General features: G+C 38.0%; 1 protein-coding gene across 1 annotated transcript in view; it reads left to right on the top strand.

Annotated features, from left to right (window-relative positions):
* macrod2 (mono-ADP ribosylhydrolase 2) overlaps positions 1-17,018 on the top strand; it is a 466,505-nt gene that overhangs the window by 115,526 nt on the left and 333,961 nt on the right. The window contains exon 4 of the mRNA XM_088012960.1: positions 16,237-16,266. Coding sequence (XP_087869086.1) covers positions 16,237-16,266 — 30 coding nt within the window. The remainder of the gene's footprint in view (positions 1-16,236; positions 16,267-17,018) is intronic.

Raw genomic sequence — 17,018 nt, 5'->3', positions numbered from 1 at the left:
GGCTGAGTAAACTATAGGTTTTAGTGAATGGACCTTAAAATGAAAAGGTCCTGTTGACTTTGCCTTGCATGCAGTTACACAGAAGGCACGTCTATTTTTGTAAAATGATTAAATTAAATGGGACTGCAGTACAGCTTGTAAAAATGTTGGTCTTTTGCTTAGCTAGTTAATGGTATTCTACGACTTCTATAATGTTGGCTAGAGGATTGTTGCACGAGGCCCCATTTTGCATCAACAGAAATGCAAGATGATTTGAAAATATCTGTGTTACGATGAATCTTGCAAACACTATTTCAAAGTGAGGACAGTCTTGCCATTACTATGCTGTATAACATTTGCCAAATTGGAGTTTCAGTGCTGCTTTCCCAGCCACTCAACCACAATTTTCATCTACTTTTGCGTTTGTTTCTCTGTGGTTCATACATGGGATCCAAGTGAACAAGTTTTCTGTACAAAATGCTGCTCTAATGCAGGATGCACCATCTGGTACAATTAAATTAGATGGTATAGCTCTCCTTCCATATATGTTGGGTGAGAAGGCAAGATGCACTCAAAATCAAACCTGCAAAAGTCCCACGTCTTTCAGTTTCTGAACAGCTAGCACCATATGTGCAGTTTGGAGGTGTGCGCTTCTCCACAGTTGGGATCCTTGTTCTTCTGGGCGCGGAGCACGCTAATCTCCATGTGCACTGAGCATTATATTAATAGCTGTGGAGCTGAAGCACGGTTAGTTTCAGTTGGTTGCAGCCAAACAACACACACCCACCACATCTGGATGGTGGTTGACGATTAAAGGCACAACACCCAGCGAGTATTTTTAAAACTCTTTCCTTTCAGAAGCATCAGTGCCTCTTCTAAAACTGTCTATGACTGAACTTCAGTAATATGTTGTGATAAGTAATCACGGGTACTCTGTGAACCTTCCATGCAGCAAACCAGAACTCTGATGCGCTTCCACTACGATCTAATCACAGACATTCCGGTCAGTAGAGAAATCTCCTACTCATGTATAATGAGGAGTGCAGAGCACCTGGGGAAGCCTCTCCAGCTCTCTGCAGAGACAGCCTACTAATTTTTGATTGTTTTTAATTTTGTGCTGCAGTCTAAGTTTGGTGCAAACAGAGCTTATCTAAAGCTCTGTTTTGTTTTTTTTTTGTTTTTTTTTGCATGTATAAAACTAGCATGTGTTTTACAGGCTGAAATTTACTCTCTAATCTTCTTCTGCTTTATCATAATCATTTGGAGGGACTATTTCCTTTTCTTTGTTTCCTTATGGATCTATTAGTGCTACTCTACACACCCTTTTTATTCTACAGTATTAAAATGAGTATGAAGTGTTACAATGGACATCAAAATTATGCATTACAAATTTTCTTTGACCTTGCAAGCCAGAAGGGGGAGGAGAAAAAGGACTTGGCACTGACGATTTTATTCTAATGACTTCTTTTCATCAAAAGAGGAGGATAAGTTGTCTGCCTCTCTCGGTCTGTCTTCTTCAGTTTTTGGCTTCACAGTCTTAATTACGAGAAAATCCTATACGCTTTTTCCCCCACTCTTATTTGTGTGTATGAAAGTCACTTTTCTTTCTTCCTAGTTGCAGAATTATCTTTCAGGGTGTTTGCTTTCACTTTATCTCTCTTTCAGATTGTTCTCTGTTGGGATTTTTTTTCAAAACTATTTTTCTTTTTCTCCAACTATGGGATCCCACCTAGCAGAGAGGTAGCTCACTGGTGAGGATGAGATAGGGATTTAAATAGTTTTACTCTGGGATCTGTGTCTCTGTGTCTTCTGTGCCCAGTCGAGTGCAAGGGAAAGAAATTATAAGGAAAGAGAATAAATCTTCGAGGGGTTCTTCCAGCTGTGTCGTCTTCGCCTTTAAGATTCAGTTCTATAATCAGCCTCACAGTTACTCTCAGTATGTGAGCTACAGAAAGCCTTAATTTTCGTTGGCATGTCTAAAAGAAACATAAATTGGCTCTCTAGAAGTGACAGCCCTCCAACAATGTAACTTGCTCTCAAATGTGATTTAGTGTTGAGTGTACCAAACTGCAGAAACTCTTTGTGGACTGCCCCACCTCCTTTTTTTTTTTTTTTATAAGGCTCCTCACACAGGAACACTAAACCTGGCAGTCTGGTGTAAAACTGTCACAGCTTGGATAAACTACCAGAGGAGGCACATTGTTGCACTTCTGATATGGGATATGAACTATTCGTTTTGTGCTCTTTGACTGAAGACTCTTGGGTATTTTCCAATAGATAGTGGGCATCTCATTTAAATCTTTGCTTTGACATACAACATGACAGCTGTAGTGGAATAATGTCCATGTTCAGCCAGGAAGCAAAGAGCTTTGAAGGAAGTCCTTTAACTGCTCCAATTAAAGCAGTTCTGCAAAGTTCAGCAGGAAAACAGGGATATCATTTAGGGAGATATAATCATTGTCAATCTATCCTTCTTGTTGGTATCCCCAAGATAGCTATTAGAACTCCTCAGCCTGCAGCGTGTCTGTCAATTATTTAGTGTAATGTAGATGACTGTTGTTTCATTCTCTTCTGAGTGGGTAAGTGGGGGGATGTTTTGATTGTAGCTCTTCCTAAGATTGTTTGATGTCAGCCTTGCTAGAGTCTAACAGCATGAGAGGTATAACTGCATGTGTTTTATTAATTTAACCGTATTGTGTGTGCCTGTAATGCGACTCAGATGATGTTCGTATTACATTTTATGAGTAGTTCTGTCAGAAATGCTGGTGATTCTCTATGTAATTCTGCACTTTCTCTTGCGATTCAAGAGGCTAGCTGCTTGGAGGCAAATGCAGGCAAGAGGACAGGTCGTGTTACTGTGGATATTATGCCCTTATGAGTTTGAGGGATCCTGTTTAGTCAGAGTGGACCCTCTGTTTAAATATTAGCATTAGGTTTTCGAGGGATAACGACAGAATGCATAATGAAGCAAAGAGGTTGTAATACAGGAGGAGCTTCAGGCCTGGCAGGTTGCTGTGAGAGGCACTGTGAGTCTGATTTGAGCTCGCCGATGGAGAATACAGAGTCACTTTACCAAAGCAAATGAATTTAATCGAACAACAGCACTAGGGAGCACAGCCTTTTGGATTGGCGTTTATAGGAAGCATTCAGTTTCTGCATTATTGACACGGCTGTATTTTATTCAGGCTGAGAAAGATTATTTGATGCTTTGAATAATGAAGCAGGTATTGTAGTTTTGATATGTCTAATCATGGTTGATGATGCTGTGGGCAGGAATACTCCACAGTAACGTGTTCTGGACGACACAATCACTGTTAATCAACCTCATTTGCTTTTGCTACTCTTTTATAAATGTTTGTCTGGCCGCTTGGTAAGAATGCTGGACAGAGAGACATTGAAGTCGGGGACATGATCCTGGATTGTTATGATTAATGGAAGAGACGGTTTGAGCTTCCTCCTTTCCGCTTTGCTCTGCATTCATGAAAAGTCCTTTTCAACTCCTCTGGGATTTGACATCACAGTTCAGGTTTGTGATGCTAATTAGCTGCTCCCTGTGTTACGTGTATTCTCCCAATACACGTAACACAGTTTATGTGTATTGTAAGAACAATACACATAACTGTCCAGAAGTAAAAACGTAAAACTAAAAACCCGTACAGCTGCACAGCATTCAAAAGCACAAGAAATTAAGTGATACCTCGAAAGCAAACAAAAAAGAAAAACAAACAAACAAACAGTAGAACGAAGGCAACAGCTACTGCAATATGCTGCCACCATGAGCGGCGCGATTCCAGAACAGATCCCAGCAGTCTAGTGAGCACTTGCAATCTCATCCGCTGCTACTGCTTTGTTGTGCATCATGTCTGTTCTGCCGGTGTGATTCCTTCAACCCCCCCAGCCCCCCATTCCATGTCAGAACCTGTCAGTCAATCAAGATGCATGATAAATGAGTTCTGAAAATACGTTGTCATTTCACAAGTAGCAGCAGTGGCAAAATGTTAGTTTCTTTGGCAGGAATCACAGTGTTTTTTTTCTGCTCCCCTTGTCTTCTCTACAGGAGATTGGGGCAAATCTGTAATACTGGGTAGAAATCTACCACAGAAAACAGTGGGTGGTTACTTTGGGTGGGTAGCCTGAACTGCAGGTGGGGTAGCCTGAACTGCAGGTGGGGGTGATGGAGGAGTGCTAAACATTTCTGACTGGTTCAATATTCCATGAATTTTGTCTTAGTAACCCCAGTTTAACTCTCCTCTCCAGATCTATTTTCTCTTTACTCCTAAATTTGACAGGAGTGAAACATTCTCTCCACAAGCAGAAGAGATTCTTGGTTAAGAAAGAATAAAAAAAAAAAAAGGATTGAAATCCCATTCGAGTGAACCTGAGAGCTTACTTCATCTTAACTGGTTGTACCACCTAACAGCCGTTGCTTTGCTTTGTGTCTTCCTTTCAAGGCTAAGACACTTGTAATTTTTGAAAGCGCCACTTAAAATGTATTAATGACACAAATTCCTTGCTTTTTTAAGTCGGTGACATTAATCATTTCACTCTTGTTAAATCAGAACATTAAATCCATTTAATCAAGCCTTTATTCTCTTTATGTGAAGTGTAGCACCTCTTTACAGTCTAGTACCTCAATGAAACGGCTCACATCCATTTAGCAAAGAGAGCAACAGAAAAGCCTCCTTATGAAGCCAGAGTAGACTTACTTTGAGAGTGGATAAAGATTGGGTTATTCTGTTTGAAAACCTGGAAAAATATACAAGGAGGGCAGTTGAACCCCCACTGCTACTCCTTTTAACTCTTTATTCAGTCTTCCACAGTTCTGTCATGTCTTACACAGCTGGTTTTACCTGATATTTATTTATTTATGGAGGCGACTGCCAAGTTAAATTGCCTCAGCGTCTTTTTGTGGTCTAAAAGGAAGCATTATATCACCAAATCTATATGTATACCTGCATGTAGTGCTGGGCAAAATTTCAAACATTTATTGAGCAACAGAAAAAGGTCAGCAGCAGCGTTAAAGGCAGGCTAGAGACAGACAGTGCATGTTTTCCTTACAGGCAGTATATCAGTATTTAAACATTTTTACAAAATGCTAATTAAAGTGTGATTAGCATTTTTTTTCCTGGTTTTCAAACATGTTTTCACTTTTAAAGTGTCATTCATAACATCTTGGAATTTGTATAGGAATTCATTGTCTGTTTCACAATATTTCTAATTAAATCTGTTAATAATGTTTTGTAATTCATTTAATATGTTTGTCATGTCTGAATTAAAACAGAAGTGGTCTTAGGAACGTTCAACTGTATTATGATATTTATCAAAACTATCTTTCAAAAGCTCTACCGGTCTACATCTTGACTTCCTGACCAACAGACAACACATGCATTTCAGTTTGTGTGAAACATGGAGGTGATTGACAGTTTTCATTTTGTTTTCATGGACTTTATGTTCACTGCTACTGTTTCTTGCTCTGTAGCTGACGAAATCAACGCAAAACTCAGAAGTGAGTTGATGTAGTTGCTGTAGATGAAAATGTTATTTGTTTCTCGTATGAGGACGTCATTAAATCATAATTCGGAAAAACCTTTGCTTATTATTAAACTGGCCAAACCTCCGGCGGTAATGTTAATTATTAGTACTGATTATTTATAAGGTGGCCTGTCTTTTTGAGAGCTTCCCTTCACTGAATCAGTGTTTTATAAACACTGATCAGCCAGAACATTAAGAACACTGAATGACAAGTTGATTACTGTAATATTGCTCATTTCATTACCATGGAAAGGTTTGCATAGAAAACCCACATCTTAGCATTTACTAGGATGCTCCATTGACACTCGCTGCCCACCCACCTTCCATCCTCACTAGGATGCATCACTGAAAAATATACAGCTTAGGATGGGTGAATCATAAGATTGTAATATTGGATTGGACTAAGTAGTCATAATGCTATTAGTGTATAGCAATATGTGAATTTTTATGATTGCTTAAGGATTAAATGGAAAAGTGGAGCTCGTTACAATCTGCTCAGTATGGCCCCTTTCAGAAATGCTTTAGTGAAATGCATCAGAAATGCATCAGTTTGTGTTTGTGGAAAACATTTAAAAGAGATATTGTTTCAGTAAATATGACATACGTCTTGGTGCCTTGAGGAGCTCCAGCAGCAGCAGGAGGTCTAACTGCAGTCATTCGAGTTCTCTTTTCACTTCAGTTTCCAGTCTGCCTCCTGGTTATTTCAGCAGCCATAGGAACACTTGGACACAGATTGGTAATGTTAAGAATCTAGGGGGGGGGGAAATCCCATTGCTGTTGCATTTAGCTGTGATAACTTAGCTAGCAGTGTGAACTCCTACTAAAAGTTAAAATGCATGCATGTCACAGTCTGTTCTTTACTTTTTCTGATTTAATTGATTCATCTACATTGCAGACACACGGTTTACGTTTGGAACAGCTGACAAGAATTTGATTTAAAGATCATTCTGATGCTTTTAATACAGTTATCAGTCTTGGAAACACAAAACCCACTGCAAACACAGACAATATTCTCAGCTGAATACCAGACACCCCTTTATCATTTCATACTGGTGTAGTTTTGGTCATTACCCAGTTTTCTTATTTTTGCAGAGCCATTTGCTGAGGGCATTCTGCACAGAATTTTGATTCATATCCAACAGAGTAGCAGCTTCTTTAAAATTCAATGGAAGTGATTTTCTATATGCTACCTGTAGTGAAATGGTTGACTGGTTGTCTTTTTTATTTTTTGTTTAAATCTGCCAAGGTAGTAAGTTTTGGATTGATGTTTGGTCATAAACTTGGCATAGTCTTTTTAGAACTGATGTCTGTTAGAGGGAATGAAGCTTCCACCACACTGGTATTGGATCCTGTACACTTGTGTACAGTGATCTAGAGCTCACTAAGCTACTCGTTTGAGTACATGCACATGATATTGGATTGCTACCCGATGCTTGTACTGGCATCGGTACATCCCTAATAAAAAGAAAATGTGGAATAATACGAGGTTTTCAGAAAATTAGACTTCAGCACTGACATTACTATTTATATTGATAAACTAAAAAGTACATTGGTTTTGATCTAGAGCTCACCAATTATTTCAATATTCTGGAAGAAAAGTATATGAAACATACTAAGCCAAAATATTACCAAAGCAGCTAAGAATTGAGTTTTAACAAAATATTCATTCTCTTATTAAATACTATAGATTGTTATTTTAAACAGTTTGTTGTACATTACTAAATCCTTCACAGCTTTCTCCTACTGATGTCTCCGTCCAGATTCAAATGTGAAGCTAAAAGATGGACACTTTTTTTTTTTTTTTTTTTGATAAACTGCCTTTAATTAATCTGTCTAATACTCTGCACTCAATAAGGAGAAAACAAGATCATTCTGGAGTGTTCCTGGCACTACAGAGAGACGAGTTCCTGTGACTTAAACCTCTACCTCCAGGGTGCTCTTCACACATGACCTCAACACTTAGGGCGCTATGATCAAATAGACGCTGGTGGGAATGGATTCTCTTAAGTACCTGTTAAGTGCATTTTGCTAAGGAAGTAACAGAAGTTAAAATACAGTTAGTGTTAAAAAAGACAATGCACTCTTCCTTAATGCAATGGTCTGCACTCAGGCTATATGGACTTTTAAGTGTGAGCATATATACGTTGGTCCAGCCTACAAGGGGGGGGGCGTCATTTCCAGATTTTCTTTTTTTTTTTCCACAAAAAGAACGTAGTGGTATGTCAAAGAAAAAGTCTACTTTTAAGATGTACTTAAATTGTAGAGTATTTCCAATTTAAAACTGTCCAGCCATGTTGTGTTTAATGTAGTAAAGAAAACTGCCTGGCTGCTAGGGCGGTACCTGGCTGGGCTTAACGATATTAGAGAACCCTCAAGGTGCCTGGAAGTCTTTTCTATATCAGCAAAGCTGATCACCAGGAGGGAAGATTGGTCGACTGGAGACTAATCCGGAAATTTACCACAATGATTGTGCAGCTGCTGGGGCCAAATCCTGCTGGATCTTTGTGCTGACACTAGTTCTTGTCGAGGTTAATAAAAACCAATATAATCTTAACCAAATTCCTCAAACTTGGCATGCGTGTACTCATTAGCTAAATTATCTCGGTATGCGTTGCAGTTTTGATCCTTGTTTTGACTGTCCACTTTCAGTTTTCATCACTCACCAGAAAAAAAGTGTACAAGAATTTTAACATGCTAGTTAGTGATCTATTTATTGTACTTTCATATAAATGTTTTGAAATGTGTTTTTGCAGTCTTACTTGTATAAAAGAGCCTGGAAAAGGCATTTATATGCTATAAACTTTTCAGAGTTTGTTTTAACAAGAATGAAGCATAACTATGAAGCTAATCAGATTGCTTTGTGGTGCTAGAGGATTAATTTATATAAAACAAATGAAAGCTGTGCAACAAAAATGACTAACACCATAGGCACAGATACGTGATTAATTCCAATTCCATAGACTCTTCAGTTTATATCATGTCCCTAATGCCACTAAAAGGTACTGCTCCAACGATCTGAGGGAATGTTCATACAGATAAAAAGCAGAAAGAGAAAAGACAAGTAAGAGTTTTCAAACTGGATTTGCAAACAACGAAGGCGCTGAAGAGAAGCCAAAGTTGGCGAATTGTAATCACGTTTAACAGTTCCCAATTTTATTCCAGTCCAAATGAGCTTATAAAGAACCACAGATAAAAAGTTTAGTTTCTAGACATGCAAAGTATGCAGAGACACAGACAGTCATAAAGACTTGCAGAAATTGTGGTCCTTCATATTCTGCACATCAATTCAGGGGAGCTGAACCCAAACGCAAGACCCCTTTTAGTTTCCATTTATAAACAGAGAATTTTTAAAAATATGTATCCTTTTTTCTCCTCTTCTCAATTATGCATTACTGTTTTGTTCTATTGAATAAAACTTTCAAGGCAGTGTTAAAAAACGAAATATAAAGGGAGACGTGCAAAAAAAAAAAGAAAGAAAATCAGAATAATGTTATTTTCAAACAAAGTGTTTGTGGTTTTCACACAAACCACATTCATTTAGCTGTTGTGTCAACCACAGTGGGTTTGTGATTAGGAAAGTAGAACCAGATTATCATATGAACTCTGCTCTCCCTCTCCCCTCTGCAGCATGTCTCAGGAGACGATGCAGGAAGTCTTCCTCATTCGCACTCCAACTCTTGCATTAAGGCAATTGCTAAATAACATTGCAGATGTAGAAGTCATTGTTGTGTCCTTACTGTGGTGGCGTTCATTTCGCCTTGATGCACAACTTCAGAAGAAGTATAAAATTCTGCTTTACTTTACCCCACCTTATTTTCTTGTAATTTCTGCTGGCTCCCATTGCAGGACTGGTTGGGGGGGGGGAGAAGTTGAGCAGATGCAGGTGGATGTATATTTATGAGGGGGATGTGTATTTCAGGGCGAAGCAGCGCGTTGTGAAAGGTGACCTTGTTAGATAAAAGGAGGGCTCGAAAGCCAAATGATGAAAGAGAGGGGGATCATCCTGGGCTCATTAATGTGGATTTGAAGGTCAGGTAATTATAACAATAGATGTGTGGGCCGGCTTTGGCATCTGGTTTTGTTGCTTTGTTATGGCGGTGACAAGCGTGCGGAGGAGAGGGATTAATCACGGTGACACCACCTTGTTGTCACTTCGATACATTCTGAGATCATAACATAAAGCGCTGGGGTTCTTGAAGAAAGGTGTGAAAACTATTTATTTCCAACCACAAGCAGTAAACGTTGTCCAGTTGAAAGCATATTTTTTATATGCATATTAGTCTTTTTCAGTTTTTATTTTATTTATTTATTTTTTTATTGATTTTCCTTCCAAAATCAACTTGTGAAAAATGTTTCCCAGGCTGATTAAATTTATTGGAAATGTTGATGTAATGGCGGTAAGAGATCTTGTTTTTGTCTCAGTGTGATGTAATAGGAATTATAGTACTGGGATAAACTCCTTCTAGTCCACTGGTGAGGTTTTATCACTACAGTGCTTAACCATGCACACATTTTCAGATTTATGCTCTTGCAATATTACTTAATTTTTGCACAAGATTCACACTCGATATTAGTGTCACTTGTCACGAAAGCCTTAAAAAAAGGAGCACACATTAAATATTTTATCAGTAGTAAATCTTTTATTTTGACTGCTTGGATCAAGATGATGCTCAGGTGATTATGAATATATTTGTTATTGAGATGTTAGCTTATCCACCCGCTATATTTGAGTGTGATATTTTCCTCGTTTGTTTGAGTCACAGTTGCATCACTGTGAGTAAATCTGCTTCTGTGATGATGCCAGCTCTCCCACTAGTTTGTCTGGCTCAGTCGGTCTCCTCGGGGGCCGCTAAAAGCAATAAAGAACAAAAAAAAATGCCAACGAGTATTATCAGGCAGGGCTGCATGTGTGGTGTGACATGCATTTTTAATGGGCAACAAATAAGAAATGCTATTGATGCTGCTCCTCTCTCGTTTCTCAGCTGATGGCTCATTTAAGTTTTATTTCTATTTGTTGGAATTTCAGCCGAGACAAATGGCGAAGCGGTCCCTCGTCATTAGAGGCTAGAATTACTTCAATAAAAAGCCGAGCTCCTAAAACATTAGATGTCTCACTCCAGGTATCAAATTCTAGCTCCAATCGCTCCATTTGGTGTGTTAGGTGCAATGTGTGCAGGATGTTGTGTGTACATTTGTATGTCTGGTGAAAAGTCACACAATCTCAGGGCTTGTTAAGACAACCGTTGGAGTGGAAAAACGTGTGTGTCTGTTTTTTTTGGTTTGAAGGAAAGAAAAGAGCTGGAAGCACAGGACAATGTTCCCCTGGAAACAAAAGCCCCCAAAAAGAACAAAGCTTTCATCAACTGACTGGCTGAACTTCAACATACTGACCTTACCTGTTAGACAAAAAAAAAAGAAAAAAAATATCGAACAACCTTTGCCAGTCCAGTCTTTAAATTATCTGTTAGTTTTCAGAACCATTTCTTTATTGTTGTAAAGTTTCATTGATATGCATGTTATGTTTATTTTACTTCCTGCCAATACAATTGCTGTAAAGCCTGCAAGTTTAGTCAGTTTACGACTACGAAATTTCATACTGGCAGTAACTGAAATTATGCAATATACAAAATAACCATTCAGGGATCATAGATTTCTGGCTGTTTTTTGTAAATCCTTAGCCTGCTGAATTTTGTTTCTGAACTGTAAATTAAGCAGCAAAAATAATCGCATGATAAAACACCTTTTAGCCTAAAATTTGTGGAGTCCCCATTATCTGCTGAAGCCATTGCCATCTTTATGCTTCCCCAGACTTGCTTTGACATTTTACTGAAGCTCAGCATGGCTAACACCGTGTTCTTCCTTCAGTCTCTACTACACTACAGAGGGTGTCAGCTCAACTTGATAGTGATTGAGAAACTTCCTAATTCTGGTCTTTGTCTGTTGATGCAGATCAGATTGGTTTAGGCTTGTTAATTTATTTTTTTTTAAATGAAATGTTAGTTCAGATGAAATGCATTAAATTTGGTCAGATGTAGGAAGGCTGCTAGCATCACACCATAGTGGCACTTCTGGTACCTTTTAAGAAAAGAAAAAAATATTGCACCAAGATTTTTTATAGTTTAGAAGCAGAGCAGGAAATCTGCACCAGAATTTTGTATTAGTTTCTCTTCCTTTCCTTTTTATCCCAGAGTCACAGCAGAGTGTACTCTGAGCTGACTGAGAAGCACGCTGTGGATGAGGCATGTGCATCTGACGAAGGAAAAGGTTCAGTTAAGTGGCACAGACCAGAAGGTAGACAGCAGATCTGTTTACTGCCTTGAGGTTTTGTGGTTATGCACTAGAGCTTTCCAGTTAACAAGCATGATCTAAGGATGAGCTGACAACGCCAAACACGCAGCAGTGATCGAATCCTAAGTGCTCTCTGTGCTAACACAATTGAGGCATGTAAGCCCTTTGTTTGAATGATTTGAAGATATCGTGGCACAGTAAGATGATTTGGAGATTTAAGTCAGGCTACAGCATATTCTCCATATGGCCACAATAAAAAGAAACGCCCCTGTCACAGTCATGGATTAACATTCTGCTATTTTGCTTGATTTGAAGAGTTACAACAGTGGTATATAGTTTCTCTCCCTAGCATTCAGTGTTTAAAGGGGAGACAGGAACTTGTTCTCCTCACAGTGACTGTGCTGGCATGAGTTTGATGGACCAACAAGTCCTTACTGTCCCCAGGCAATCTGGGGAGCATTTCCACTGAGATTTATGACCCGTGCTGTGGTTACCACAGGGATGATGCCACAACACACAGTTACAAGTTAAAGCCTACTCTGCCGGCTTCCCACTTTCCTCTCATTAACTGGGTCATTGCAACGCTTCAAGGCTTAGCTTTGTTGCTAAAGAAATATTTAAGTTCAGAACTCTCGTATACTGCTTTATTTTGTTTAATGCAATGGGCTGTATTTAGTTTTTGTTGAGGAGAAGATGTGGTTTGGCCTGTGTTTAAAAAAAAAGAAGAAGTTTAAATCCATCTTGGGGGCAGACCCTAAAAGAGCGTGGTAAACTCAAAAGTCCGTTAACCATTTATTCCAAGAGACAGCTCCACATGTGGACACTCAGCCACTAGAAGAAATAGATAATGGTCTTCTGCTACTAATTGTTCACTCTCCCATTGCTTTCCTAAAGGCATAAATGTGTTGATCCCACACAAGATGCTCAGTCTGAGCCCAAGGCGAGCAAAACGGCACGGAAAGCTGCTTTATAATTAATACACACAGTATAAAATATTGATTGTGAGAAGGATGTGGCCAAATATGGATTCTTTTTTTGTTTGGATTTGCACCAAGGATAATAACCAGGTATTGTTTCGTTCTTGAGGAGAAGCAAATCTGCATTCGATTTCAGATTTTTATGTCTTCTCTGATGGTCTGTCTGTCTGTTGAGGAAGTAAAAAGTCAACACATCGCTCTTTAATGTGATCTAAACCTCAATTAAAAAGAAAACAGCAAATCTTTTAAAAGAAGATAAATACTATTTGTCACAATGATATGGTTGTATAAATGTGTACTAATTACTAGAGACTTTGCTTTCAGAACTAACCACCACATTCGAAAGAACATTAAATAGGAGTCAGTATATACTGATTAATTATGGTCACTGGTGTAGTTTGTTGGACCTGGTATTTTCTCAGTTGCATCTCATTACAGAAGCTATGGTCTGCATAAAACTTTCAAAGCATAAAAGGGATCTCACTGTTGAAAGATGTAAGTCAGGAGAAGGGGTGAACGAATGAGATACACCATAGAACACAGTGCAGAAAGACGCTATCCAGTCGAGTAAATGTGGTATGACACCGACATGACCACAAACTGGACTTTGATCCAAAATCGATGAAAAATCTCTAAGAAAAGAGTTATGAAGGCAGATACAGCTATCTCCCATCCATTCATTTATATTGGCTAGAAGATAATATGCCAAGATAATGTGTCTTAAAGACTTTTTGAAATTTCTTTATAGCATTTTTGGACTATAATTCCCATTCCATTAAAGAAATGCTTCAGCAAAGTTTTAGCTTGAGACGTGTTCCTTAAAAGTTCTATTTATTTTATTATCGAGTTGTACAGGTTATAGGCCAAATAAAGTTCTAAAAATGTGTTATTTTTATGTGCTACACAAACTTGGTGTCTTAATAGGAGAAAACAGACATTTCCACTGTAGGTGGGTTGAGTGCACAGATTCTGTGGGTTGGATAAACACTCTCTGCTTAGCATCGTTTTGTTCTATAAGACTAGCCACCACTGCTTGTTTTGTTTTGATCATTAAAGGTGAGGTAACAGCAAGAAGTGTACATTTTTAGGTTATTTTTTTTTTTCTGTTTTCATTCCTATTAAAAAGCCGCAACAATGAAGAAAGCATGTCTCTCCTACTGACAAAAAAAACATACCCAATCATAAGCAGATAGAAATCCTCTTATATCTTGACACCAAGCTCACCCTTTACCCTGCTATCACCATGCTGCCTTGCATACATATACATGCAGAAGAGTTGTGTCTGATTAGCAACCACATCTCAGATCTCTGATTAGGTGTGGAGTAAATGAAGTGCCCCCCTCTGGCATGCATTTCCATAATGTCAGGTAATTAAACCCCAGTGTTTTAATAGCTCAGGAATAAGGAAGGCTCCCCATGAGACCAGACAATGATGATAGATGATGTTGAAAAACAGTATGCCGCTGGCTTGGGTTTGAGCTGACTTTGAAAATGTTGGATTTTACTGAAAATACAAATGTGCCATAAAGTTTGATGTTTAGGACAACGCCTAAGCAGAAATTCAATATATTTCAGTTTTGTATCAGTGCAGAACCGTTTAACACGAAGAATTCAATTTTTTGTTCTGTTATTGTACAACAAACAATTTGCAATAGAGATGATGTGGTATCCTCCTCCACCTTTTTACAGCTAGAGTGTTTTTTTTCCCCCTCTCTCCTCGAAAAAGGAGGTGGCAATTATCAGGTCATCATGCTATCTTGCTATAACAAAAAATTATATTAATATTAAAAGAAAAAAAATTTTTTTTTTCTTAATAATTCTTGACATGTCTCTCGAATAAAAAGAAAAAAGTCAGATTTTTCCAGGAAATTTACCACTCTCATTTACGCAGAGTTGTTCAGGAACGCATGCACATTTGAGCTACGTGCTCTTTGTTGATGGCTGACAGATTCCAGAGCTAAACAAAGGCTGCGAGAGCATGAGTGTCTTTTTTATCACAGAAAAACCTGGAGAGGTGCTATTGTAAACATGACAGTGGATTGTCAGTACATCCCTGTTTGAGTTGTTGCTTTATGTGTGTGTGTGAGTTGTCATACTGTATGTGCGCACAAAGACCACACAGATGCGCAACAAAAGCCCTTTGATGAATAAAAAAACCTGCTGTAGGAAGGTTTTCTTTGTCAGGCCCACTCATATTTGTGGGTCTGAAATGAGAATAATGCTTCCACAGAATCCAACAGAAGCAGATTTGAACTCCAGATGTCACTTCCTTTATGTAAATTAGGCTCTAAAAACACTAATAAATAAGGACTTCTTTGGTAATGGCTCATGGTTATTATGTGTTGCTGGGGCAAAAAAGACAAGCATTTTTGACTAAATAAGCTTTTGAACAGGGCTGATGCTGCAGCTCTATCTGAAGATAATTAATCGGATGTTGTGAAAAACCATTCTTTTAATCTCTGATGTATGAACTACACTTCAAGCGTTACTGCTACCTACTTTGAATTTCATAAAATAACAGATGTACCTTAAAAGTCTTTTAATCTTTCTTGCCGTATGTGAAAACGGATTACTCAAGCCAAAAGAAAAAAAAAATATGGGTTAATTTTTAATGATGCTCTACTTGGGTTTCCTCTTGCAGAAATGGTATGTTATGTGTCATTCATTAATGTCTGCCAAGGGATGATAAGTGTCTGTGAGCTGAACTTTCTTGTATTTGCTTTGCTTTGCAGATGTATCAGATCAAAGAACTGAGCCTTATTAATAAATGCCACAATCATTTTAGTAATGGATGCCTTTTCACTGAAGCATGTTTTATGCTCCTTATACATAAGGTTCATATTACCTTTCAGCAAAATACATGCAACTGCTATTTTAAGTAATATAGACATTTTTGTGCTGAGCACAACTAATGTGGTAGGAAAAGAAAAGCCTCACTCATAATTCACTGTCAAAGAATGACACATTAGCTGCCAAATGGCTTAAGTAGTTGTTCAACTAAACCACTTTCACACACAATAAAGCATTTTCTACATTTGAGATTTGACAAACTATTGGCTCATATTCATGTAACAATTGTTGGAAGGTAGGAAGCATCAAAATACAAACACTTGTTTTGTTTGGCGCAGCTCATGAAATGTTTGATTGATTGTACATTCAATTGAAAAACAAACTGTTTTTGCCTGTTTTTAAATGATTTTCACCCTTTCCATCTCAGAGTATTTGTTGATTTTTTGTTGTTGTTTGTTTTTTTGTTTTCCTTTTACAGTTGGTAAAGTATAATCTGACAATCTTTTCTATTAGGTTAAATAAATTATACAGTGGAAAAAAATGTAAATGGACAGTTTATGGATTTGAAACATTGCTCTGATGTTATTGAAATGATACTGAAAAAGTCTTATTGATATTTGGGCACTTGTTCATATGCGTATTGACTTTCTCTTTTCTCCTCTCATTTCAGCAAACACCAGTCTTCTGGGAGGAGGCGGAGGTGAGTAATATTAACATTTAAATATATTTAATGTTTGTACATAGTTCCTTCTGTATATGAATAGACCAGCCTAAAATGTTGTATTGCTCATTTAGAGAACTTCACAAATTTTTAATTAATTTATTTTTTTTGCCTATTGTAAATCTAACTAAATGTTCTGTTAGATCAAAATATTACAGCGCTTTGCAGAGTAACCTTGCTCTGTGCCACTGAGAGGTGGTCATTACTTTAGCAGCCTGCCAAAGAGCATTATCATCAAAGCAAGGAAGCAAACCCAAGGCAGCCAACTGTGGTGTGAGAATAATGGGGAGGCAAGAAGGGGGTTCCTGCCCACTCTTCTTTCTTCTATCTTCTTTTCTTCTTCTTTCTATGACGTTAGACATTTTTCGTGACATGATTGAGATAATAATTCTTCCCCACTTTGACAACAGATCTGGATAAAATGCTCTAGGTTAAAAATGGAATGATAATTTTTATCCCCACAGGGGATTTTTTATCATATGTGGAAATAATGTGATCTGCTTCAGTCTTGTGTATCCTATCGACAGTGCAGAGCACCAGAGTTAATCAGCCATTTTCTTTGTTAAACATCAGCAGAGTATCTAGTTAGGATTTGACTGCTAATAGCTAAATTTTAGAGCTTTCTTCTTCAATGCTATGTAACTATTTAGCTGTGTAGGTTATATAGCTATGTTAGCTATGTACTTAACTATGTCATTTACTGTGGTAGCAAACTGGTTATCTCGCTTGCA

This window comes from Poecilia mexicana, unplaced genomic scaffold (assembly GCF_051168715.1).
Source record: "Poecilia mexicana isolate PSO_F unplaced genomic scaffold, ASM5116871v1 scaffold_15, whole genome shotgun sequence".
NCBI lineage: Eukaryota > Metazoa > Chordata > Actinopteri > Cyprinodontiformes > Poeciliidae > Poecilia > Poecilia mexicana.
This window is presented reverse-complemented; position numbering and strand designations above follow the sequence as displayed.